This window comes from Salvelinus namaycush, chromosome 3 (assembly GCF_016432855.1).
Source record: "Salvelinus namaycush isolate Seneca chromosome 3, SaNama_1.0, whole genome shotgun sequence".
Taxonomy (NCBI): Eukaryota; Metazoa; Chordata; class Actinopteri; order Salmoniformes; family Salmonidae; genus Salvelinus; species Salvelinus namaycush.
The window spans coordinates 75,400,810-75,425,105 of record NC_052309.1 but is presented as its reverse complement, the minus strand read 5'-3'; the positions used below and the strand labels follow the sequence as shown (position 1 = coordinate 75,425,105).

Sequence of the window (24,296 nt, the reverse complement as noted above, 5' to 3'; positions counted from 1 at the left end):
TCCTCGGTCACTTAAATAAACATCTTTCTAAACCCTACTCAGGACATAAAACATATTTTACCTGACCGTGAACACTGAACAGGTCTTCTCATCTCATTTTTTTCACTTAGCAGACAAAAGGGAGGGGATAGTTTAGTCTATCTCTCCTTATCTCTGACTAGAAGTCTAATCTACAGTATAAGAGCACTCCCTTTGAATCACTATAGTCTAGGCTACATGAAGACAACAAATGGTGTCTAGCGTTTATGGAGGCTATTCACCAGTCAAACAAAAGCACTCACGGACAGTTGAACAGGTGCTGTATTCAAACTAGTGGGGTATATGGAACCTGACCTGCATTTGGGTTGACGGAGAAATAAAATATGGAGTGGCAGTCAGAGGGACGTCCCTGTGCAGAGAGTGTTTCAAAATTCAGTGTGAAACTGTGTTCGAGTGCTCAAGTTGACTGCGTTGGGCAATAGCCAGTCTGACACATACATGTATACACGCCTACAAAACCAAACACATCAGGTGCACAGATCACACCCAACACAGAACAAGTTCTATTTTCTGACATGCAAGGTAGCTTTTCACCACCCACATTGTGTAAAAGACCTCTACCTATCTAGTAATCTGCTTCTCTCCATTAGTTACATAGAATAAAAATATAACCACAATATATATAGTTTCGGTCTGCTGTTTCATGAGCTGAAATAAAGTTTGCGGAAATGTTCCATACGCACAAAAAGCTTCTCAAATGTGGCTACATCACTCTTCATGAACCTTTCTCCTTTGGCAAGATAATCAACCTGACAGGTGTGGCATATCAAGAAGCTAGTTAAACAGCATGATCATTACACAGGTGCAACTTGTTTTGGTGACAACAAAAAGACACTAATGTTCAATTGTCAAACACAATGTCACAGATGTCTCAAGTTGGAGTGTGCAATTAGCATGTTGACTGCAGGAATGTCCACCAGAAATGTTGCCAGAAAATTGAATGTTAATTTCTCTACCATAAGCTGCCTCCAACGTCGTTTTAGAGAATTTTTGCAGTACGTCCAACTGGCATCCCAACTGCAGACCATGTATGGCATAGTGTGGGTGAGCGGTTTTCTGATGTCAACATTGTGAACAGAGCACCCCATGGTGGTGGTGGGGTTAGGCATAAGCTATGGACAACGAACACAATTGCATTTTATTGATGGCAATTTGAATGCACAGACACCGTGACGAGATCCTGAGGCCCATTGTTGTGACATTCATCTACCTCCGTCATCTAATGTTTCAGCATGATAATGCATGGCCCCATGTCGCAAGTATCTGTACAAAATTCCTGGAAGCTGAAGGCCCAGTTCCTCCATGGCCTGCATACTCACCAGACATGGCACCCATTGAGCAAGTTTGGGATGCTCTGGATCGATGTGTACGACAGCGTGTTCCAGTTCCACCAATATCCAACAACTTCACACAGCCATTGAAGAGGAGCGGGACGACATTCCACAATCAACAGCCTGATCAATCCTATGCGAAGGAGATGTGTCACGCTGCATGAGGCAAATTGTGGTCACACCAGATACTGACTGGTTCTCTGATCCACCCCCCTACCTTTTTTTAAGGCATCTGTGGCCAACCGATGCATATCAGTCTTCCCAGTCATATGAAATCCAAAAATTAGGGCCTAATTTATTTATTTCAGTTGACTGATTTCCTTATATGAACTGTAACTCAATAAAATCTTGGAAATTGTTCCATGTTGCTTTATTTTTGTTCACCCACCCAGCATAGGCCTAGCATGTATCATAAACCAAGCAGCAATCAGTGTTGACACGGTTAAATCCAGAGAAGTGAGAACAAGCCTTGTTTGTTTGGAACCCCAGCCATAGATTAGTCATTTCCTGCTATTGTTGCATTCAGTGGAACCCTACAGGTGTGCGCTGTGAGGGGGAGGATGGGAAGGAGGCCCACAATAGGAGGTATGGAGAGTAGGGAGAAATTGACAGAATGGAGTAGGAGGAAGGAAAGAAACAAGCAAGCAAACAGTAGAATACACCTAGTAGTGGGATTTGCACTAGGCCTTTTTAGCTGATACATTGGCTGTCCCTGCCAAGTCGACCAATCCGATTGACCCAATTCAAATCATATTGTTCAAGCCAGACTGAACTAAGGAATGAGTTTATTACATATAGACAGAAGTTGATAGCGAGAGTAATGGCAGTAAAATAAGTTTGAAAGAGGTTGACTGGCAAGCCAGCCGCAGTAAAATATGACTCAAGCCTGAATCAGAGAACACAGATGTATGCACGCACACCCTGTGTTTGATGTCTGCATTACTAAGAATCCATGATATCAAACTTGTTTTATTAAAAGTAGTGATGGGAAAAATGTACTTGAACTTGATTTGAAAACCCCAGTGTTTTTCCTTCTTAGCTTGTTCTCCATCTTATTAAATAGGGAGCCAATTTGTTTATAGGACTTTAATTTCCATGATGTATTTCTCATGCGCTCGCTTGTATCTCGGCAGCATACATATGGTGAGCAATATGTTTGGAACGTCAAAACCCAATAAAAAAAATATATACTTTTTTAAAAATCAAAGACCAAATCGTAATACGTATACAATTGTGAGAAACGCAATACATTTCATATCGGCACCCAAATATCATGAAAATATTGTGAGGTCCCTGGCAATTCCCAGCCCTAGTTTAAAAATGGAATCCGTATTAGGGGAAACACCTCCACTGTCCGCCCCAGCACCGTCGTTATCGTTTTGAGAATGTAACAGAGGTGAGGTACGTAGAGCAGTGTAGTTTAAAAAAAAGTTGCAGTACATATTCTGCTGTTGTATCACACGCTCAATGACGCCTGATGAAGAAACACTTGTTTACAGTAACTTTGTTGTAATATCCCAAACTGACATGAGTTTCACCATTAAGGATTCCAGCTTTAAGAGAATGTGACCCATGTTTATATGAGGATCTGTGGCTATGAGCAGGTCTGTATACATTACTCAAATGATATTGACTCTCATGTGGATGATTGATCTTTGCCTTCTACTTGCCTCTTTGACTGGAGATGTACTGTACATTATATGACTAGGCTCATAAATATCAGAGAAGCATAAACTGCAGTCCTGTCCAGATGACCTTTCATCTGCTCAAATACATCTGATCTGCTGTAGCTAGCTGGATTATCAGGCCTAAAAGGAATATAAAATGAGGATTGTTTACTTGGGGAAATGACCTAACTGTGATGGTATGGTCAAAAATGTAGGGCTCATTTTTTTCTGGATTATCAGCAAGTATTTGCCCATGTTACTGCCCCTCATCACTGAAAGGGCAACTATAGTCCTGTAAATCTACAGTTAGTTTAGAGAACGTCACCTGACAGAAACATCTTGGGACTGACTGATAGTGTCAACTCAAGAATCACAGCTACCACTGAACCTTGGATAACTGTGGGACACTTTTGTGCCACGGTGCCCTTGACCCAAATGTTTCAAATTGAAACAAAAGCAAGTTGGTTGCTAATGGTAATCTACCTTAGCCAGGATGTCTGCATCCTAACTGGCCTTCAATGCATTAACATTCACAGGCATTTTCATTTGTCCTGTATGATTTTAAGCAGACTTTTAGGCTAGACTACATATTGATCAAATGTGGTCGACCCACTGGTCATGAACTGGATACATTCTAGTAGGGACATCATTGAAACAGTCAGTAAATGTAAGAGGATCACAACAAGTTAGACTAATCAGTTTATATCTACCAGGTCATTATAACTCTAATAATGGTGAATGCCTTTCCAATGAACAATGTTGACATCAAGAGGATTCGTTTCAGATGTTGCCAGGGGTTTGATTCACAGTTCAGTGCAGTGCAGTGAAAGCACAAACAGGAAATTATGTTATTCTGACAGGAACCAACACTCTGCGCTATTGAAATAGAAAGACACCAGAGAGAGACCAAGGATGTATGCAAGAAAGTCATATACTTGACTTTGCATACTGTTGCCTTCAAAAGACAGAAACCCTGTTCTAAGACATAGGCCTGTGTTTCACTTGAAATAACATGTTTGAATTAATGGGCATGATATTCAAATGTGGCCATATCTGTAGGGCAGACATTCCCTCAGTGCAGTGGGAACAGACTTTTGCACAGACCTAGACTGAGCCATGTTGCTATATCAGGAGAATTGCCCAAGCTGACTGGAGAACCATGTGTAATGTGTGTGTCCCGGATTGCCTGGCGACTCAAACTGAATTCTTCCTGTGCTCTATATTTGCTACACTTCAGCTTGAGACTGCCAACATTGAAGTCGTTTGTGGTGGAAAAACAAACTTGTTTTTTTCCAGTGATTGGATCATCTCAAACCAAACAAATCAGAGTATCAAAGCCAGTGACACGTTCAAAATGCTGCTTTAGCAACATGTGTTCTGGTTCTGGTCCAAACCATTGGTTTCTGGGATCAATCAGAATGGTTAGAATGGGTTTGTGTTCTAGTAACCTAAGTAGCAGGTGTAAAAGAAACTCCTGAAACTAGATTCCCTACATACTGGTCTTGATGAGAAGAAAAACCTAGGGGAGGTTCTCTTCTGTAATGTTCAACCAATCCGATAAATGTGCAGGAGGAGTTATTAAGATGGAGGCACATTGTTAACGTCCAAAAGTGAAAGTGGCATCACAGATGCTTTCCATTTACCCTGAAAACCCCCTTGTTGGGGACTCTGATTTCTAGAATGCTAGCCTCTGCGTTGGGGAGGTACTCCGATCCAGACTCACTGTGGAGAAGAAACTAACGTCAATGGGAGTGGCGTAGCGTTTGGCCGGAGCAACGAGTTTGGGTAGCCAGGCAAAGTCCCTGAGGTCGAAATAATCGGAATCAAATTACTGCAGCAATCTATAATTTCACAACACAAAACACTGACTCTAACCAAACCCAAATTACTTAAAAAGCACTTAAATAGACTGGGGTCATTGCATATATAATGTCTGGTCGTGTAACAAGGTTCACTAGGCCTACCGAGTAAAGGGAATCTAGTCCAATTTAGTTTAATTACTTAAGCCAAGAAAGATAAATTATCCTAAACTCAGAAAATTAATACATTAACTGCACACGACTGGCTACATTGCTATTTCACGCATAATGAGTTCATTGGAGTGTAGGATGAAATCCATGAGAAATGCAAACAAATTCAATGACGTAGACCTAAAATACCAATCGAACAGGAAGCGTGGACGTACACAGCGAATCAATTAAAGAGTGACGTAATGGTGTGCAACAACTCTCCCGGGGTACATTAGCCTACAAACTTGTTTGCTTGCCCCGCGGCTGATCACACAGCGAGACCTAAACTATACAACATGTTAATCTACGATGAAATAGACACTTCAAACGGGTTCTAACAGGACCATGCTTATAGTTGATGCGTTCCATTATTTGGCGTTACTTTTCATTCCCTCCCTTTCTACATCTCATTCATGCGAATCACTTCCTGTAGTTAGCAAGTTAGCTTACGTTACTTGCGACATACTTCGCCATTGCTTCTTTAGTCGCTGATATAATCTTGCTTTGACACCGTGCCTGGTAATATGAAACTACTTTCCACCTTAAATTGTATTGACTATGTAGACAAAAAAAAGTTTACAATAATTCATACATCTGGGTTATGAGGTCCCACCCAGTGAGGTGATGAAGTTGCAGTTCTCGTCCTTCCTGGTTAGGTACACTTGCTCACCGCTAGACACAAGCATGTGAAGAGCCAAGGCTGACGGAAATGAGAATGTAGCTAGAAGAGAAATCTAGCTAGCTGGACTATTACCTGCTGTTGAGATGCAGAGGCTTTTGGGGTTGGCTACCTACAACCGGTGGCTGAGTCTGTCTCCGTGTCGCCGCGAAACAAACTCCTTTTCAGTCGAAAACAGCCTCGCAAAGAACTCGGATCAAACTATAGCGTTCTCTTCTTCCCTCTCTTGCTCTCCCTCACTCTCTTTTTTTCCTTCTCTCTTCCACTAGCTAGTTAAATTCGCTCTTTGCGTAGTCAGTCGGGGTGCGGTCCAGAGGAGGAGGGGCCTATATGTTATGTCTCCGCTATCCCAGCTTCTCCCAGCCAATGTTATAATAATCCTTACCGTCTGGGCCAATAATGTTATTGAAGGGGCGTTTCCCAGTGGAGAAACTAGTGCCACTCGGCAAAAAAATCATGAACATGAAATAGTTGAGGGGAGGAGAAGGGGGGCACAGATAAGGTGGTTTTTAATGAAGGAGGTATGTGCACTGTAAGGATTTTTATGACCATATAAGTACCAGTCCATTCAGGATGGGCTACATCATCCAGGTTATCCCCTTGTGTCATTCGGCCTAGACTGTCTGCTTTGAAGCTCACAGACACTGTTTTATCTCTCTAAAACCTACCACTACACAAAGTGGGCTACAACTGTAGCCTACTGTTTTACTCTTTATCCATTTACCTTTATTTTGACAGGTAAGTTAACTGAGAACACATTTTCAGTTAGTGATAGTATTACCATCACCACACTAATAATAGTGATATTTAGGGACACAGAAACACTATTGTCTGGAGAAACATACTGAAACTAAAACCACACTGAGGCATAATAAATGTAGGTGTATGTGCATTTGAAAATACACACCAAATAGACAAACAACAATTCAGATTATTTTTCCACCCTAAGAAAAAAAAGACAAATTGCATTAAATTGGTCAATAGCATTCCACGTGACAGAAACTTGACCTGTGCAAAGCACTTATTGTGTGATTGTGTGAATTGATATGTTTCAGTTTATTGACAGGTAGACCTGGTCCACAGGGAAGTGTCTATTGTCAAACAAAAACAATGTACAATGCTGATATCATAGAAAGCTGTCAATAGTGTGTTGCTGAATGATCAAGAATCTTCCAGGAAATATAAAAACTGACAAAAACAATAACAACTGAAAGATAGGTAGATTCAACAAACACAGGTGCTTTCCTGTTGAGGTGCAAAAGCCCACTAAGCATTTACCGCCAGGGGCCGTCTTCTGTACGTCTTTTTCGGTCCTGTCCGGACAAACGGTATTTTTTAGGTCTTTTTTTGGTGTGGTCCAGAATGGCCTTGATTTCAACGTCTACCGACGTTGATTTTTGACAATAGACAAAAATGTGTATCAAGTCTATCTGAACCAATCCTAGACATCTACACTGAGTGTATAAAACATTAGGAACACCTTCCTAATATTTAGTTGCACCCCCTTTTGCCCTCAGAACAGCCTCAATTCGTTGGGCTATTATTTTTAAATATTAAAAATCTGTTTCCTAAAACATCAGCAGACAAGGAGGAGGATAATTAGCATACAAGGTGTCAAAATGGTTCCACAGGGATGCTGGCCCATGTTGACTCCAATGCTTCCCATAGTTGTATCAAGTTGGCTGGACACCCTTTGGGTGGTGGACCATTCTTGATAAATACAGGAAACTGTTGAGTGTAAAAAACCCAGCAGCATTGCAGTACTTGACACAAACCGGTGCACCTGGCACCTACTACCATACACCTTTCAAAGGCACTTAAATATTTTGTCTTACCCATTCACCCTCTGAATGGCACACATACACAATCCATGTCTCAATTGTCTCAAGGCTTAAAAAGTATTCTTTAACCTGTCTCCTCCCCTTCATCTACACTGATTGAAGTGGATTTAACAAGTGACATCAATAAGGGATCATAGCTTTCACCTGGATTCACCTGATCAGTCTGTGTCATGTACACTCAGTGTATATTTGGTTCATGGTCCTTGATTTCAACGTCCACAGACGGGGGCCAAACATAGATGTTCAGATTTTGTCCGGTCTAGCCTTGATTTAGCCCAAACATAGACGTCTATAATTGGTTCAGATTTGGTCCGTCCCATACCAAACCGAATCTGAACCAATCATTGGCATCTATGTTTCACAAGTTTGATCAACACATTACATCACAGTAGATCACAGCAGTGTAAGGTATATTACAGTACACAATACAGTAAAGACAAGTAAAGTATAGTGTACTGTATTTTACCCTTCTTTACTCTAATGTACTCTACTGAACAAAACTGTACTGTACTCTACTGAATTAAACTATACTGTACTCTACTGCACTGTACTCTACTCTACTGAATTAAACTCTACTGTATAGTACTGTACTCTACTGAATTAAACTATACTGTACTGTAGTTTATGCTACTGTACTATACTCTCTGTACTAAATTAAACTCTACTGTACTGTACTGTACTCTACTGAATTAAACTATACTGTGCTGTACCATACAGTACTGTATTCTTCTGTGTTCTACTGTACTAAACTGCCATACAGTACTGTGATGTTCAAACCTGTGAAACATCACCTAGACGTCTGTGATTGGTTCAGATTTAAATCTGGTCCACATGACCACATTTGTACTTGTTTGTGGGCGGAGCTCATTAAAATAATACCCAGCACGCTTTGCACGTGTGTTGTTACATTTACATTTTAGTCATTCAGCAGATGCTCTTATCCAGAGTGACTTAAAGTCAGTGCATTCAACTAAGGTAGATAAACAACAACATATCACAGTCATAGCAAGAAAAAAAAAACTGTAACCATTATACAGAATATTATTGTAGTTGAATTGGTCTGTTGGTTTACTCTGTATGTGTGCATGATGATTTTGTTCACTCACACCTAAAGCGATCAGGATTTACAGGTTGAAATATCAAAACTAACTCTGAACCAATTATATTAATTTGGGGACAGGTCAAAAAGCATTAGGTTTTGTTGTGGAATTGTTAGATATTACCTGTTAGATACTGCTGCACTGTCGGATATATCAGCATTTTGCTACACATTTATGGCAATTTAGCTAGCTAGCTTGCTGTTGTTAGCTAATTTGTCCTGGGATATAAACATTGGGTTGTTATTTTACCTGAAATGCACAAGATCCACTACTCTGACAATTAATCCACAGATAAAACGGTAAACCAAATTAGTTTCTCATCATCTCTCCTCCTTCCTTCAGGCTTATTTTTTCTTCTTTGGACTTTATAAGACAGTTGGCAAACACATTTCCAGTGCATTACTACAACTGACTGGACTGCGGACCTCAGTTAATCTTTCAATCACCCACGTGGGTATATGCTCCTAAAAACTAATGAGGAGATGGCACATGGGTATATGCTCCTAAAAACCAATGTGGAGATGGGAGAGGCCGGACTTGCAGCGCATTGAGCGTCACAAATAGAACCAATTTCTATTTTAGCACCTGGCTACACAGACGCTCCGTGAGCAGTGTGGGTGTAATGATTGAATAACATGTATGTGTACATTTATTTTGCAATGCTCGCGCACGTGACGTGAGCGGTGTAGTCAGCATGTCATGGTGTCAGTTTTAAAGCTTTTGAAAACGCTAACATAAGTGCATGTGATAGATGGGAGCAATAAAACAAATATTTAGTTGCAATCTTCACTTTGCTCCTCTTTCCCATTTAGAGGTGTGAAAAATGTGTTTTATTGCTTACTTAATTGAGAATCTATAGCAGTTGAAATCTGGCCATGGAATCAAGGATCAAAAAAGAAGTATTTTCAATGTCTGTAAATTACATATTAAATTAAATTACATATTTTCACATTTTGGAAAACATGTACTGGAAATGTCACGTTTTCTACTTTCATTCAACACCTAAGATGCACCTGATTTTAACGTCCAGAAAATGTTTTTATTTTTGACATCTGGAATATACGTCTTCTAACCTTCCATTCAGCACCTGAAATGAATGTGATGTCAACGTCTGGGATTACTTATTTCATTGTAATTTTGCTAACTGAGAGTAGTCTAGATATAGTAGCTGAGATTGCTAAAACTATGGCTGTAGTGAGAAGGGCAAGCTTAGCCCCCACTGGAAGCCAAGAGATGTACTATGTACAGCAGGCTGAAAAAGTGGAGAGAACCAGATTCACTCCCAAGTAGAGCACTGCTGTGTGTGTGTATGTATGTGTGTGTGTGTGTGTGTGTGTGTATGTATGTGTGTGTGTGGGTGTGTATGTATGTGTGGGTGTGTGTGTGTACCAAGGCTGCACATCCTAGGCACATCCAGATCTCTGGACAAGTTTGCCTGGAAAGGAACCTTAAAATAACAATACTGGAAAACACAAGACAACAATTTCAACTTCATGGTTAAGTGATGGGGGAAGGGCTGGAATTGGGGGTAGAGTAGCAGAAGCAGAAGTGAAGAATGAGACTATGAAAGGATGAAAAAGAAATAGGGGATGATATGAGCTGATGGATGCTAAGAGGGTAGAGAGTGTAAGTACATAGAGAGTGGTTCAGTATCACGTCTACTTAGTCATTCCATTGTGTTCCCCTGAGATCTGGAGAAGGTGAGACAGTCTGACGGAACAAAGGCATTAGACCAGTATACAGGCCACTAACAGCAGGGAGACAATACCCTTTGCAAAGGAAAAAGGAAATGTGGCAAAGGAACTAAATTGAAGAAATGCCCAGGTGAAAATTAGTATGGTGGAACAAGAAGAAAAGGGATAGAATAAAGATGAAAGAGGAAGAATGAGGTCATTTAATACTTTGCACTCCTGACCTCACTCGTTCTCATCTTCACTCACCCGGCTCTGTATGCGTTCCAAACGACCTGAATGTGAAACAGATGATGTTGTGACCTCATTGGATAAACAAGGGTTAACACAACCAACATTGGCAAAAACATCCTCGACAGGTGACATCAACATATTGACATACACAACCTATATCTCATGTGCACTTAACAGAGGCAGTCTGGGTAAACAGCTTTATCATAACCATAGGATGACATAACGATTATTAGGGAAAGGAGATTTTCCAGACCACACAATATGATTAGCAAAAACTCAGGAGCCTAGATATAGCCTAGAACTAAGTAAAAGTATGAGCCAATAAAGGTAGAATGTCTGTTAACATGCAAAGAAATATGTCCAATATTCAACATTATACTGTTCAATGTGTCAGCAGGTGTGGAATATGTCTGTGTTCAGTGGAAAATAATGAAGAAGGAAAATATATTTGAAAATATATACAGTATATTTAAAATAACATAAACTCATCAAAAAAGAAACATCCCTTTTCAGGACCCTGTCTTTCAAAGATAATTTGTAAAAATCCAAATAACTTCACAGATCTTCATTGTAAAGGGTTGTAAACACTGTTTCCCATGCTTGTTCAATGAACCATAAACAATTAATGAACATGCACCTGTGGAACGGTCGTTAAGACACTAACAGTTTACAGACGTTAGGAAATTAAGGTCACAGTTATGAAAACTTAGGATACTAAAGAGGCCATTCTACTGACTCTGAAAAACACCAAAAGAAAGATGCCCAGGGTCCCTGCTCATCTGTGTGAACGTGCCTTAGGCATGCTGCAAGGAGGCGTGAGGACTGCAGATATGGTCAAGCCAATAAATTGCAATGTCCGTACTGTGAGATGCCTAAGACAGCGCGACAGGGAAACAGGATGGACAGCTGATCGTCCTCGCAGTGGCAGACCACGTGTAACAACACCTGCACAGGATCGGTACATCCGAACATCACACCTGCGGGACAGGTACACGATGGAAATAACAACTGCCCAAGTTACACCAGGAACGCACAATCCCTCCATCAGTGCTCAGACCGTCCGCAATAGGCTGAGAGAGGCTGGACTGAGGGCTTGTAGGCCTGTTGTAAGGCAGGTCCTCACCAGACATCACCGGCAACAACGTCGCTGGACCAGACAGGACTGGCAAAAAGTGCTCTTCACTGATGAGTCACGGTTTTGTCTGACCGGGGGTGATGGTCGGATTCGCGTTTATCGTCGAAGGAATGAGCGTTACACCGAGGCCTGTACTCTGGAGCGGGATCAATTTGGAGGTGGAGGGTCCATCATGGTCGGGGTGGTGTGTCACAGCATCATCGGACTGAGCTTGTTGTCATTACAGCCAATCTCAACGCTGTGCATTACAGGGAAGACATCCTCCTTCCTCTTGTGGTACCCTTCCTGCAGGCTCATCCTGACATGACACTCCAGCATGACAATGCCACCAGCCATACTGCTCGTTCTGTGCGTGATTTCCTGCAAGGAATGTCAGTGTTCTGCCATGGCCAGCAAAGAGCCTGGATCTCAATCCCATTGAGCACGTTTGGGACCTGTTGGATCGGAGGGTGAGGGCTAGGGCCATTCCCCCCAGAAATGTCCGAGAACTTGCGGGTGCCTTGGTGGAAGAGTGGGGTAACATTTCACAGCAAGAACTGGCAAACCTGCTGTAGTCCATGAGGAGGAGATGCACTGCAGTACTTAATGCAGCTGGTGGCCACACCAGATACTGACTGTTACTTTGATTTTGACCCCCCCTTTGTTCAGGGACACATGATTCCATTTCTGTTAGTCACACGTCTGTGGAACTTGTTCATTTTATGTCTCAGTTGTTGAATCTTGTTATGTTCATTCAAATATTTACACATGTTAAGTTTGCTGAAAATAAACGCAGTTGACAGTGAGAGGACGTTTCTTTTTTTGCTGAGTTTATATAGGGGATTGGAAATGATGCAGATAATTACATTGATAGAAGCCAAAATTTATCTGCAATATTAAAGCTGATCTACCCACTAATGACATTTTTTTAAAGCAGAAAAACATGATTCATGTTTGACTTGTTCAACGTTATACTGTTCTGTGTGGAATGTGTCTGTGTTTGTTCCTGCATATTTTCCTGCATCACATATAGCCCACGACAACCCTGACGAACATGCCATGTAGTTGGAAAAATCAATACATCGCTCAGTCAGGGCTGGTTGGGAAATACAAGGAATTTAGCCCGGGGGTCAAGGGTCCCCTCTGAGCAGTACCAGATGCTGAGGGAGCAGAAAGGAAGGGATTTGGGAAAGATATGTGCAGCCGCCCATCCAGACCTAATCTGAGTTCTACATCATACTCTGCTCAATCATAGTCACAACAGGAGTGACAGGACACAACAAACTGATTTGGGCCCGGACGGCAGCAACGAGGGATTAAAACAGAAGAAAAGCAGCCTATAACTAAGAGTAGATAACCAAATATGGAGACACACTCCTGACCTCACTCCGTCCCTTCTCCCTTGCTATGACAGTCTCTCTCTCTTTCACCTGCAGTTGTAATAGCAACCGGGTGTGTCTGTAATTCTGGGTGTGTAAAGTCACATCATCTGCTCTGAAAGAAAGGGACCCATTGACTCGCACTATGTGAACAGGCTGGTATGAGTTCATTGAGCTCTTTTACACACCAATAGCTTCTGTGAATTCATGTGTGTGTATTCATATGTGAGAGTAATGTGTATGGGCCAGCCTGCATGTGTGTCAGATTTATAAGTGATTGGATTGCTGTATCCTGTTCATTCCAGATAAAAACCATATCTAAAGATGGTGACACATATTAAGCATACAACACATTTGAATATGAGCCTAACGGCTATCTGTAGAAACACATTGTCAGCATCCAGCACCTTGCTGTTGTTTTACACCATTCACCAATAATGTCAAACCCCCTGTCAAGACTATTTACGCAATTCACTTCAATTTAGCCAGCTTGTCTTGACATGACAGAGTATGGCTGTGTGAAAGTATTTTTGTGTGTCCTTAAATGGCATAGAGCATCCCTGAGGGGCAATGTCCAAACACAACCGCAAAGTAATTAAAAGCAGCTCCAGTATGCCAAATATGCTGTCATGAAATTATAGTAGTAGAACACATGGCAATTTATTCCTTCTTTTGTCCTTTTCAGCATCCCTCGCGTCTTCCCTCCCCCAGTAATCAGTACACAGGAAAGGGTGATAAGACAGACCCATGTTGACTCACAAAATTCTGGAATGTAGGGAAAGGGGGGGGGGGCTCCTTTTCTTTCATATTCTCTTTCCCACTCAGCAGTAATCAACTCTCATAGCTAAAATATAATTTCAGATCATGTATACTGTATATATAAAAAGTATACATTGCTCATTGAGGCAGCAGGTAGCCTAGTGGTTAGAGCGTTGGGTCAGTAACCGAAAAGTTTCTAAATCGAATCCCCGAGCAGACAAGGTAAAAATCTGTCGTTCTGCCCCCGAACAAGGCAGTTAACCCACTCTTCCTAGGCCCTCATTGTAAATAAGAATTTGTTCTTAACTGACTTGCCTAGTTAAATAAAGGTTAAATATAAAATAAATGTACATGACGAAGAGAAGGTGGGAGCAATAAATAGAAACGATGTCTGCTTTGGGTATGGTAAATTTACATTTGTCTGGAACAGAATGGACATTCAACAAGCTGGAGGGTGATATGTGCTTGAAATATAAATTGAGCTAAGTATTTACTATAAACACAGAATACTCTTGGGCTGTGCCAGGTATGGCTGTTGTTACAGCATCACCCACACACACATTCCAAAGGCATTTTGACTATGTGGCACAGGCAGGGCCAGTCAAATTATCACACAACAAACATTACAAGTTTTTAGAGTATGAGAAAAGCAGAGAGAGATGGCAGAGGAATTCTGCAACTCTCCCTTCTCAGCCCGTTTGTTTAACAGTCACTGGCTTCCCCAGTCTTTTTGCCTTATATGGTAACAGAGTGGTTGAGAGAAAGAGAGAGACAGCGGGAGCGAGGATGGAGGTGTGGTCTATTGTTTTTGGCGGAAGAGGTGTAGGGTTACACTACTCATGAACCTTTCCAGCATTCCGTCATCTCTTCACCTCATTCCTATGACTAATGTCACGTTCATAAACAACTGGGAGGTGGGAATTTACCAGTTGTGAAGTCGTAAATACAAGTTGGATGCATTCATGTGCTTTGAACTTGTTGAGAAACGCTGATTGGCTAATGACCAACAAGCTGCATAAACCAAAAACTAAAAGTACAGCTATAATGCTTGTAAAGAAATTATAGTGTTCAAAAACCCTATTAATAGATTGCTTTTTATAAATAATGTTTTCTTATTGCATTTATCTGCTGAAAATGCTGTTAACGAGGTAATTTCTTTAGTAGTTGATGTCAGAGGTCAGCATGTGGGAAAAGTGGGAGCTCAGGATGATAGACAAGTTTCCCACTAGTGATTACCAGTTGAAGGGGCGTTAAAGTGGATTTTTCCCAGACATATGTGGTAAATTCTCATTTCCCACTTGGTTACAAACACAGCATAAGTCAGACAAAGAGTAGTTAAAGGCCCAATGCAGCCGTTTTATATCAATAGCAAATAATTTCAGGGTAACAATTAAGTAACTTACTGTAATAGATGTTCATTAGAACTCTCTTTGGAACTCTTTGTTATTAGTCTATTAACTAATTTACTGCATAACCATGTCAGAAACTCCCACCTATTGCAAACCTGCTGATTAGAAGGACCTGTGTAGATTGTATTTTCAACCAGCCACTATCAGGAAATAATGTTGACTGCACTGGTCCTTTAAAGAAGGGGAATCAACAAGTATGCCTGCATAAGTCTATACCTATCATCAGCACTGTGGTCAAGACACTGAACACAGAGAAAGAAAGGGAGGGGGAAAAGAGAGAACATGAAGGGAGAGGGAGGACTGGTTCAAAATAGATCATTAACAAAGGGACTGCTGAACTACTATTCCAGCCATTTCAACTATGTGATAGAGTCCAAACAGAAATGTCTTTCATTGAGTACAACAGCAGTCTGGATTATAGATCGAGACCATTAGCTACTCCAAACGTACCTGCTTACTCACACCTGTTTATGTAATACCTATGGAATTCCTCTTAGAAAATCCCTGGATGTTTATATCCTTTATAACTGGCTACTGAACAGCTCAACACTCAGTCAATTTCTTGGTGGCCGTTATTTGTGTAACAATGATCTAATCCAAGGTTATTAAAACTACAGACGGAACCTGTAAAATGTACTCTGTTTAAGGGTAGCAAATAAGTAGCTTGGAAGCCTGTGCCATGACGATGTCAGCGGTGATTCTGTAATAACACGCTATGATTGTGAGGCACGCAGTGTGGGAATGACCCTGTGTGTTGTCATGTGAGACGGAATGACACCTGGAGATGGGGAGTCAGAGCCAGGTGCCTACCTAGACAGCTTGGTGGTGGGGGTAGAGAGAGGGGTAATTTAGAGGAGTTAAGTGGAGGCTGGGGTGGGGCACGCTTCAGCCTTCCACACCATTACACTGATGAGAGGGGGGTGAAACAAGTAAAGAGAGAGAGAGAAACAGAGCGAAACAGAGACAGACTGATTAAATAGAAACTGAAAATACAGGAGGATGGAGAGAGACATGAAATGGAAAAGAGGAGAAACTGAATGGGGGATAAATAGGCCGTCATTGTACATAAGAATTTGTTCATAACTGACTTGCCTAGTTAAATAAAAATAAATAATTAAATGAGAAGTTAAAGAATGTGGCAAGGTAGCTTAATAGACAGAAGACTATTCCAGCTCATTAGGGCCATACAGAAGTTTGTCAGTAATGGTAAGAACATCACACCCATTCTACTAGAAAGAAATATGTCAATTAATCTGCGTGACAGAAAACATCCCTGCCTCCCAGGCAAACAAAGATCACACCATCATCCTTAGTCAACATTCCATCACCACTCCCCTAACTAGACTGCCCACATAGTTAACAAGGGAATCACATGGCTGAAATATTACCACAACTGATTAGATGTAAACTTCATAGTTGGCATAGCCCCAAAAATAAAATTACAAAGAATATTATTTTACAGCTAAAGAAGTCATATATAGGTCTAAAGTCCTCCAATATTACTATGAAACCACTTCCTCATGATTTAGTCCTTTACCGCATGTAATAGTAGACCACAAACCAATTCACACTCCAAATATAGAACACCTTTAATATCTTTTATTTATTCTCTTGGTCATATTACATAGTTTATTTAAATAAAATATAAATCGAACCCATATAACCATATTTGTGTTTCCCGATTATCTCACATTTCTCAGTCAAAACCAAGAGACAGACTGAGAAACTCATACACATCCATACAGACACATTCCACTCACATTAGGCATAATGGTGTAAAATGACGGTGCAGCCTACAATGCTTGGGGAAGGCCACACTCGAGTGGACTAAGCAGGAACTGCAAGGAGAGCGACATCACAGCTCATTCACCAATATCACATTTCCTGTGAACGTCCCTCCCCACTTAATACTAAACGACTTGTACAATGCAGTAAAGTACAGCAGTGTAGTTGCCCACCCTAAACAATTTATTGTAGTAAACTGGTACACACTGGCTCAGGCTGCTCTACTAGTTTCCACAGGGTGGGGCCATTATATTACAGGTTGATGGAGGGAGGAAACCGCTGCAAGATGGGAGCATTATATGAGTAAAGAGGGGAATTGAAGTTCACACCAGCACACACCCATCACTAGACAATAGACAGACAGAATAATACAAAGCAGAGAGGTTAGGGATGGGTGTGAGCGTGTGCCTGTTTGTCAGGTGGGGTTGTGGTCAGGTGGGGTTGTGGTCAAGTGGGGTTGTGGTCAAGTGGGGTTGTGGTCAAGTGGTGGGTGGGTTGTTAGTTGTTTTAAACAGGTTCAACATGGCCATGAAGCACTGAGGACCAGTCTAGGCTCAGACAACAATGGGGTCATAAGTGGTTGGATCACAGGGATGTGATTGACATGTTCATTGTCCAACAAGCTTGCTGACAAACGAGTCCAGCGCCTCATCATCTTTGATTCCCACAAACTGGTCGATGACATCACCTCCTCGCATGGCGATTACCGTGGGGACCGCCGATACCTGTAGAGAGAAGTAGAGGTCAGTAGCCACAATGACATCAGTCAAAGGCACTGTTCCCTTCCTTCCTTCCTTCCTTCTAGTAATCCCTGATCTGATATGACTGGGTTGCTGTAAGCTTCCACTTACCCCATATTCAATGGCCAAGTCTGTGTGCTCGTCTATGTCGACCTTTGCCATGGCAACTTTGCCTTTCTGTTTGGCGACAGCTTTCTCTAATCTTGGCCCCAGTATCTTGCAGGGACCACACCACCTTCATAGAACAAACATGGAATTTCTGGTTAGAACTAATAATACTGAATGTATTTGTGAAATTTCAATCAAAAGTCTCCACAAAATATATACACTGCTCAAAAAAATAAAGGGAACACTTAAACAACACAATGTAACTCCAAGTCAATCACACTTCTGTGAAATTAAACTGTCCACTTAGGAAGCAACACTGATTGACAATACATTTCACATGCTGTTGTGCAAATGGAATAGACAAAAGGTGGAAATTATAGGCAATTAGCAAGACACCCCCAATAAAGGAGTGGTTCTGCAGGTGGTGACCACAGACCACTTCTCAGTTCCTATGCTTCCTGGCTGATGTTTTGGTCACTTTTGAATGCTGGCGGTGCTTTCACTCTAGTGGTAGCATGAGACGGAGTCTACAACCCACACAAGTGGCTCAGGTAGTGCAGCTCATCCAGGATGGCACATCAATGCGAGCTGTGGCAAGAAGGTTTGCTGTGTCTGTCAGCGTAGTGTCCAGAGCATGGAGGCGCTACCAGGAGACAGGCCAGTACATCAGGAGACGTGGAGGAGGCCGTAGCAGGGCAACAACCCAGCAGCAGGACCGCTACCTCCGCCTTTGTGCAAGGAGGATTAGGAGGAGCACAGCCAGAGCCCTGCAAAATGACCTCCAGCAGGCCACAAATGTGCATGTGTCTGCTCAAACGGTGAGAAACAGACTCCATGAGGGTGGTATGAGGGCCAGACGTCCACAGGTGGGGGTTGTGCTTACAGCCCAACACCGCGCAGGACGTTTGGCATTTGCCAGAGAACACCAAGATTGGCAAATTCGCCACTGGCGCCCTGTGCTCTTCACAGATGAAAGCAGGTTCACACGCACATGTGACAGACGTGACAGAGTCTGGAGACGCCGTGGAGAACGTTCTGCTGCCTGCAACATCCTCCAGCATGGCCGGTTTGGCGGTGGGTCAGTCATGGTGTGGGGTGGCATTTCTTTGGGGGGCTGCACAGCCCTCCATGTGCTCGCCAGAGGTAGCCTGACTGCCATTAGGTACCGAGATGAGATCCTCAGACCCCTTGAGACCATATGCTGGTGCAGTTGGCCCTGGGTTCTTTCTAATGCAAGACAATGCTAGACCTCATGTGGCTGGAGTGTGTCAGCAGTTCCTGCAAGAGGAAGGCGTTGATGCTATGGACTGGCCCGCCCGTTCCCCAGACCTGAATCCAATTGAGCACATCTGGGACAACATGTCTCGCTCCATCCACCAACGCCACACCACAGACTGTCCAGGAGTTGGCGGATGCTTTAGTCCAGGTCTGGGAGGAGATCCCTCAGGAGACCATCCGCCACCTCATCAGGAGCATGCCCAGGCGTTGTAGGGAGGTCATACAGGCACGTGGAGGCCACACACACTACTGAGCCTCATTTTGACTTGTTTTAAAGGACATTACATCAAAGTTGGATCAGCCTGTAGTGTGGTTTTCCACTTTAATTTTGAGTGTGACTCCAAATCCAGACCTCCATGGGTTGATAAATTTGATTTCCATTGATAATTTTTGTGTGCTTTTGTAGTCAGCACATTCAACTATGTAAAGAAAAAAGTATTTAATAAGAATGTTTCATTCATTCAGATCTAGGATGTGTTATTATAGTGTTCCCTTTATTTTTTTGAGCAGTGTATATACCGTCATTTCCGGACTATAAGCCGCTACTTTTTCCCACGCTTTGAACCTCGCGGCTTATACAATGACGCGGCTAATTTATGGATTTTTCCCGCTTTCACAAATTCATGCCGCCAAAAAACTGAGCACCGTCACATAATGTGACGCAAATCGAGCGCGCTCAAACTTCCCATCATTCTGATTACGGTAGTCATTTTGTCACCCTCATCATGGCAAAGACACGGAGAAATGCATATGATGCAGCTTCAAGTTGAAGGCGATCGATCTGGCTGTTGGAAAAGGAAATAGAGCTGCTGCACGGGAGCTTGGCCTTAATGAGTCTATGATAAGACGTTGGAAACAGCAACATGAGCAACTGACTCAGTGCAGAAAGACAACAAAAGCTTTCAGAGGAGAGAAAAGCAGATGGCCCGAACTAGAAAATGAGCTTGAAGACTGGGTCAACACACAGAGAGCAGACGGCCGAGGTGTTTCAACTGTGCAGATCTGACTGAAAGCCAAAACAATCGCCACCGCAATGAAGTTTGAGGATTTTAGAGGTGGACCATTGTGGTGTCTAAGATTTATGAGACGTAAAGGCCTGTCCATCAGGGTACGGACGAGTCTGTGTCAGCAGCTCCCTCCCGACTACGAGGAAAAAGTTTCAAACTTCCGTAAATTCACTGATGCAAAGATAGCGGAGCATTCCATTGGCCCGCACGACATCATAAATATGGACGAGGTTCCTCTGACGTTTGACCTGCCTCTCACTCGGACTGTCAACAGGAAAGGCGAATCATCCATCACGCTGAAAACAACTGGGCATGAAAAAACGCACTTCACCTGTGTTCTGAGCTGCACGGCATCGGGAGAAAAGCTTCCACCGATGTTGATTTTCAAACGCATGACGATGCCAAAAGAAAAATTCCCGAGAGGAATTGTTGTGAAAGTCAACAAGAAAGGATGGATGACGGAAAGCCTAATGCATGAATGGCATACGGAGTGTTACGGCAAGCGACCGGGAGGATTCTTTCACAAGAACAAGGCATTGCTTGTGTTGGACAGCATGAGGGCCCACATAACAGATTCTGTGAAAGAAGCCATCAAGAGGACAAACTCAATTCCAGCTGTGATTCCTGGGGGCACAACAAAGTATTTGCAGCCACTCGACATCAGTGTAAATCGTGCATTTAAGGTGGCGCTCCGTGTTCAGTGGGAGGCTTGGATGACAAGTGGGGAGAAATCCTTCACTAAAACGGGCCGCATGCGAAGAGCAACTTATGGTCAAGTCTGCCAGTGGGTCCTGACAGCGTGGAGCATTGTCAAAAGATCCACTATCATCAACGGGTTTCGAAAGGCTGGACTGCTGCGTGTTGAAGAGGGCAGCATGAGCTCAGCGGGGAATTTGCCTCCGGATGAAAGTGACGAGAGCGACAATGAAAACGATCCAACATCGGATGAAGCAATTCTGAGGCTATTCAACTCCGACACCGAAGGAGATGACTTCAGTGGTTTCAGTGCACAGGAGGAGGAAGATAGTGACCAATGACTTTCTTGGTAGGCTACTGTTTACTGCTATTTTTTTTTATTTTTGTTACAAGCCGTGTTTCGTTAAAGCCTATTTATTTTTGTTACAAGCCGTGTTTCGTTTAAAAGCCTATTTATTTTTGTTACAAGCCGTGTTTCGTTTAAAGGCTGTGTAAAGTTCATTTGTTTCAATGTACCGGTAGGCACCTGCGGCTTATAGACATGTGCGGCTTATTTATGTACAAAATACATATTTTTTTTAAATTCAGTGGGTGCGGCTTATATTCAGGTGCGCTTAATAGTCCAGAAATTACGGTAAATGTCTTGGAATGGCCTAGTCAAAGCCCAGACCTCAATACAATTGAGAATCTGTGGTATGACTTAAAGATAGCTGTACACCAGCGGAACCCATCCAACTTGAAGGAGCCGGAGCAGTTTTGCCTTGAAGAATGGGCAAAAATCCCAGTGGCTAGATGTGCCAAGCTTATAGAGACATACCCCAAGAGACTTGCAGCTGGAATTGCCACAAAAGGTGGCTCTACAAAGTATTGACTTTGGGTGGTTGAATAGTTATGCACGCTCAAGTGGTGTTTTTTTGTCTTATTTCTTGCTTGTTTAACAAAAAATATTTTGTATCTTCAAAGTGATAGGCATGTGTAAATCAAATGATAAACCCATTTTTTTTTTTTTTATATTCCAGGTTGTAAGGCAAAATAGGAAAAATGCCAAGGGGGGTGAATACTTTCGCAAGCGACTTGTGTGTGTGCGCATGCATGTATGTTATTTCAGGCTGTGTGTGTAATTTTCTAGAGCAGGGGTGTCAAACTCATTCCATGGAGAGCCTAGTGTCTGCTGGGGTTTGGTTTTTCCTTTCAATTAAGACAACTAGGTGTGGGGAGTTCCTTACTAAACAGTGACCTTCATTCATCAAGCCCAAGAGAGAAGCGAAAACCCACAGGCACTTTGCCCTACGTGGAATGAGTTTGACACGTTGTAGAAGAGCATGAACCCAATGTGCCTGTTCTGGCATTGCCCCTTGTTGTGTAACCTCAAATGATCTACCTCCAATGGAAACACCATCAGATGTCAAGCCATGCAGCCAGACACATACAGTATGGGTAAGGTGTTGATATCACACATGATATGGACTCAGTCACAACTTTCACTGTTATGCTTTAGTCTTACAATAGGATAGCTGTTGAGCATGTTATGCCAACTCAATATAATTGATAAATACATTCACCTGTTGGGTGCATTGTTGAAAAAGCTATGGTCAGGTTTACAAGCATGGTTGCAAAGCATCATTTGATACCTGCTATAAAAATTGTTTCTTGCTGTCATCTCAGTAGTCTAATTCCAACAGGCAGACAGATGCTTCTCCATGTATTCTCTCTTAGGGGCTTTGCTTTCTCATCAAGAGGGTAGTTTGTAAGTAAATGCTGTAAGTGGAGCCTAATATCCCCTCTGGGGGTCCATGAAGCATATTAATTAATCTATTAGCTACTCACTGGGCATGGAAGTCAATAAGCACAGGCAGCTCACTGTTGATGACTCTCTGGGTGAAGTCCTCATGGTCCTGCACATTGAAGGAGACCTCTCTGCGGGAAGTGTGGGGCAGGGAGCGGGGCAGAGTGCGTTTGGGGGAAAGGAGGGATAGAGGGGTAGTGGATGAACGCAGGGAGGTAGAGAAGGAGGAGGTGGAGGCCGGGAGACAGCGAAGGTCTTTTACTGAGAGGGTCCAAATTCTACAGACTAGCAGCCGGTGAGCCATCTGAAAGGAGACATATAGGGGGAAGAGAACAGAAGACTGATCAATAAATGTAATGTCATGGCACCATAATACAAAACTGGTCCACTACTCAGGCAGAGCTACTATGGTTGGACAGTGACATCAGGGGGAGGACACCTATACAAGACATTAATGTTTACCACCATACAGTAACATGTAGGTGTGTGAGAGATGGCTGGCTTAGTGGCTATGCATAACATAAACAGCAGGGAACTAGATTCAAACAGATTCCTAGCTAGCTAACGTTAGCTAACTTCACTGACAACTGCTGATGGGGGGGGAACAATAAACCACCACAAAGAGTTTAGAGTTATTTTTCTAGTGGCTTGACCATCCAATAGAACGGCGTCGTGTTTCGCAACCACTGTGTGCGTATTTACGAACTGGGCTTAGCTTTTTCTTCGAATAACCTCCGTGTGACTTTGCCTGCGTCTTCCTTCTCTCTTTCCACGCGCCTGTGTCCTCCCATTATAAAACGCCCACATCCACAAACCGGAGAAAAACGACTGCCTTTACGTGCCAATGTCACCCAGAATATCATTGTAGTGACACAGACAAATAACACAAAACACTTACCGTTCTGTACACTATCGTCCTGTATGAAGTACTTCCGTTTACAGTTCAGATTTTTTTTTAAACGCTAAGATTATTTGTGGGTCTCATGTTTAAGTTTGGGCGAGTAGCGCCGCCACGAGTTAAAATTCAGAACTACAGTGCGCCAGTGCACTTGAAGGGTTATGAAAGGTTCTCTAGCAAAACAATGGGAAGACCTCGAGATAGAGGTGAGGTGGATTTGCAAATCGTGGATACCCCACCACACGGAATCTGACACAGAAGGAGATATTATTGTCTACCTTTGTCAGTTAATCATACATCGCAAAATATTGCGGATACCCATACAAAATTACCCTAAGGAGCTGCTTTCAATCTTTAAGATTTAACAGATGGAATGGCGATACCTAGTCAGTTGCACAACTGAATGTATTCAAACGAAATGTGTCTTCCGCATTTAACGCCTCTGAATCACAGAGGTACTGGCGGATGCCTTAATCGACGTCTACGTCATCGGTGCCCGGGGAGCAGTTGTTGGAGGTTAACTGCCTTTCTCAAGGACAGAACGGTATATTTTTTCCACCTTCATGGCTCAGGGATTCAAACCAACGACCTTTCGGTTACTGCCCCAGCGCTCTAAACCGCTATAGGCTATCTGCCTACAAAGTTCACTGCATTGAGCTCAGGCACCTATAAATTCACCTAAGCGAAATTATCAATATGGGTACCATGCTGGCCCTTTCTCTTCAGAGAGCTATTCATTCATAATT

The 24,296-nt window shown here is 42.6% G+C and overlaps 2 protein-coding genes across 3 annotated transcripts in view; both read right to left on the bottom strand.

The window, feature by feature from the left end:
- LOC120038593 (myosin-9-like) overlaps positions 1-5,999 on the bottom strand; it is a 37,998-nt gene extending 31,999 nt beyond the window's left edge. For both annotated transcript variants that reach the window (XM_038984292.1, XM_038984293.1), the window contains exon 1: positions 5,801-5,999. The gene's annotated coding sequence lies outside the window, so the exon portion shown is untranslated. The remainder of the gene's footprint in view (positions 1-5,800) is intronic.
- A 10,824-nt stretch (positions 6,000-16,823) lies between these two features.
- Positions 16,824-23,662, bottom strand: LOC120038582 (thioredoxin, mitochondrial-like). The gene is made up of 4 exons (XM_038984284.1): positions 23,551-23,662; positions 22,694-22,956; positions 17,889-18,012; positions 16,824-17,762 (listed from the first exon to the last, which is right to left on the bottom strand). The coding sequence occupies exons 2-4, from the start codon at positions 22,954-22,956 to the stop codon at positions 17,646-17,648; spliced, it is 504 nt and encodes a 167-aa protein (XP_038840212.1). The 5' UTR covers positions 23,551-23,662; the 3' UTR covers positions 16,824-17,645.
- Between the last annotated feature and the right edge of the window lie 634 nt (positions 23,663-24,296).

What these genes read in the sequence shown, in the direction of transcription:
- LOC120038582 (XM_038984284.1), bottom strand. Translation starts at nt 22,956, where the DNA reads ATGGCTCACCGGCTGCTAGTCTGTAGAATTTGGACCCTCTCAGTAAAA. An exon ending in CTTATTGACTTCCATGCCCA is followed by an intron (nt 18,013 to 22,693) that starts GTGAGTAGCTAA and finishes TGTTCTATGAAG; the next exon opens with GTGGTGTGGTCCCTGCAAGA. An exon ending in ACTTGGCCATTGAATATGGG is followed by an intron (nt 17,763 to 17,888) that starts GTAAGTGGAAGC and finishes TTCTCTCTACAG; the next exon opens with GTATCGGCGGTCCCCACGGT.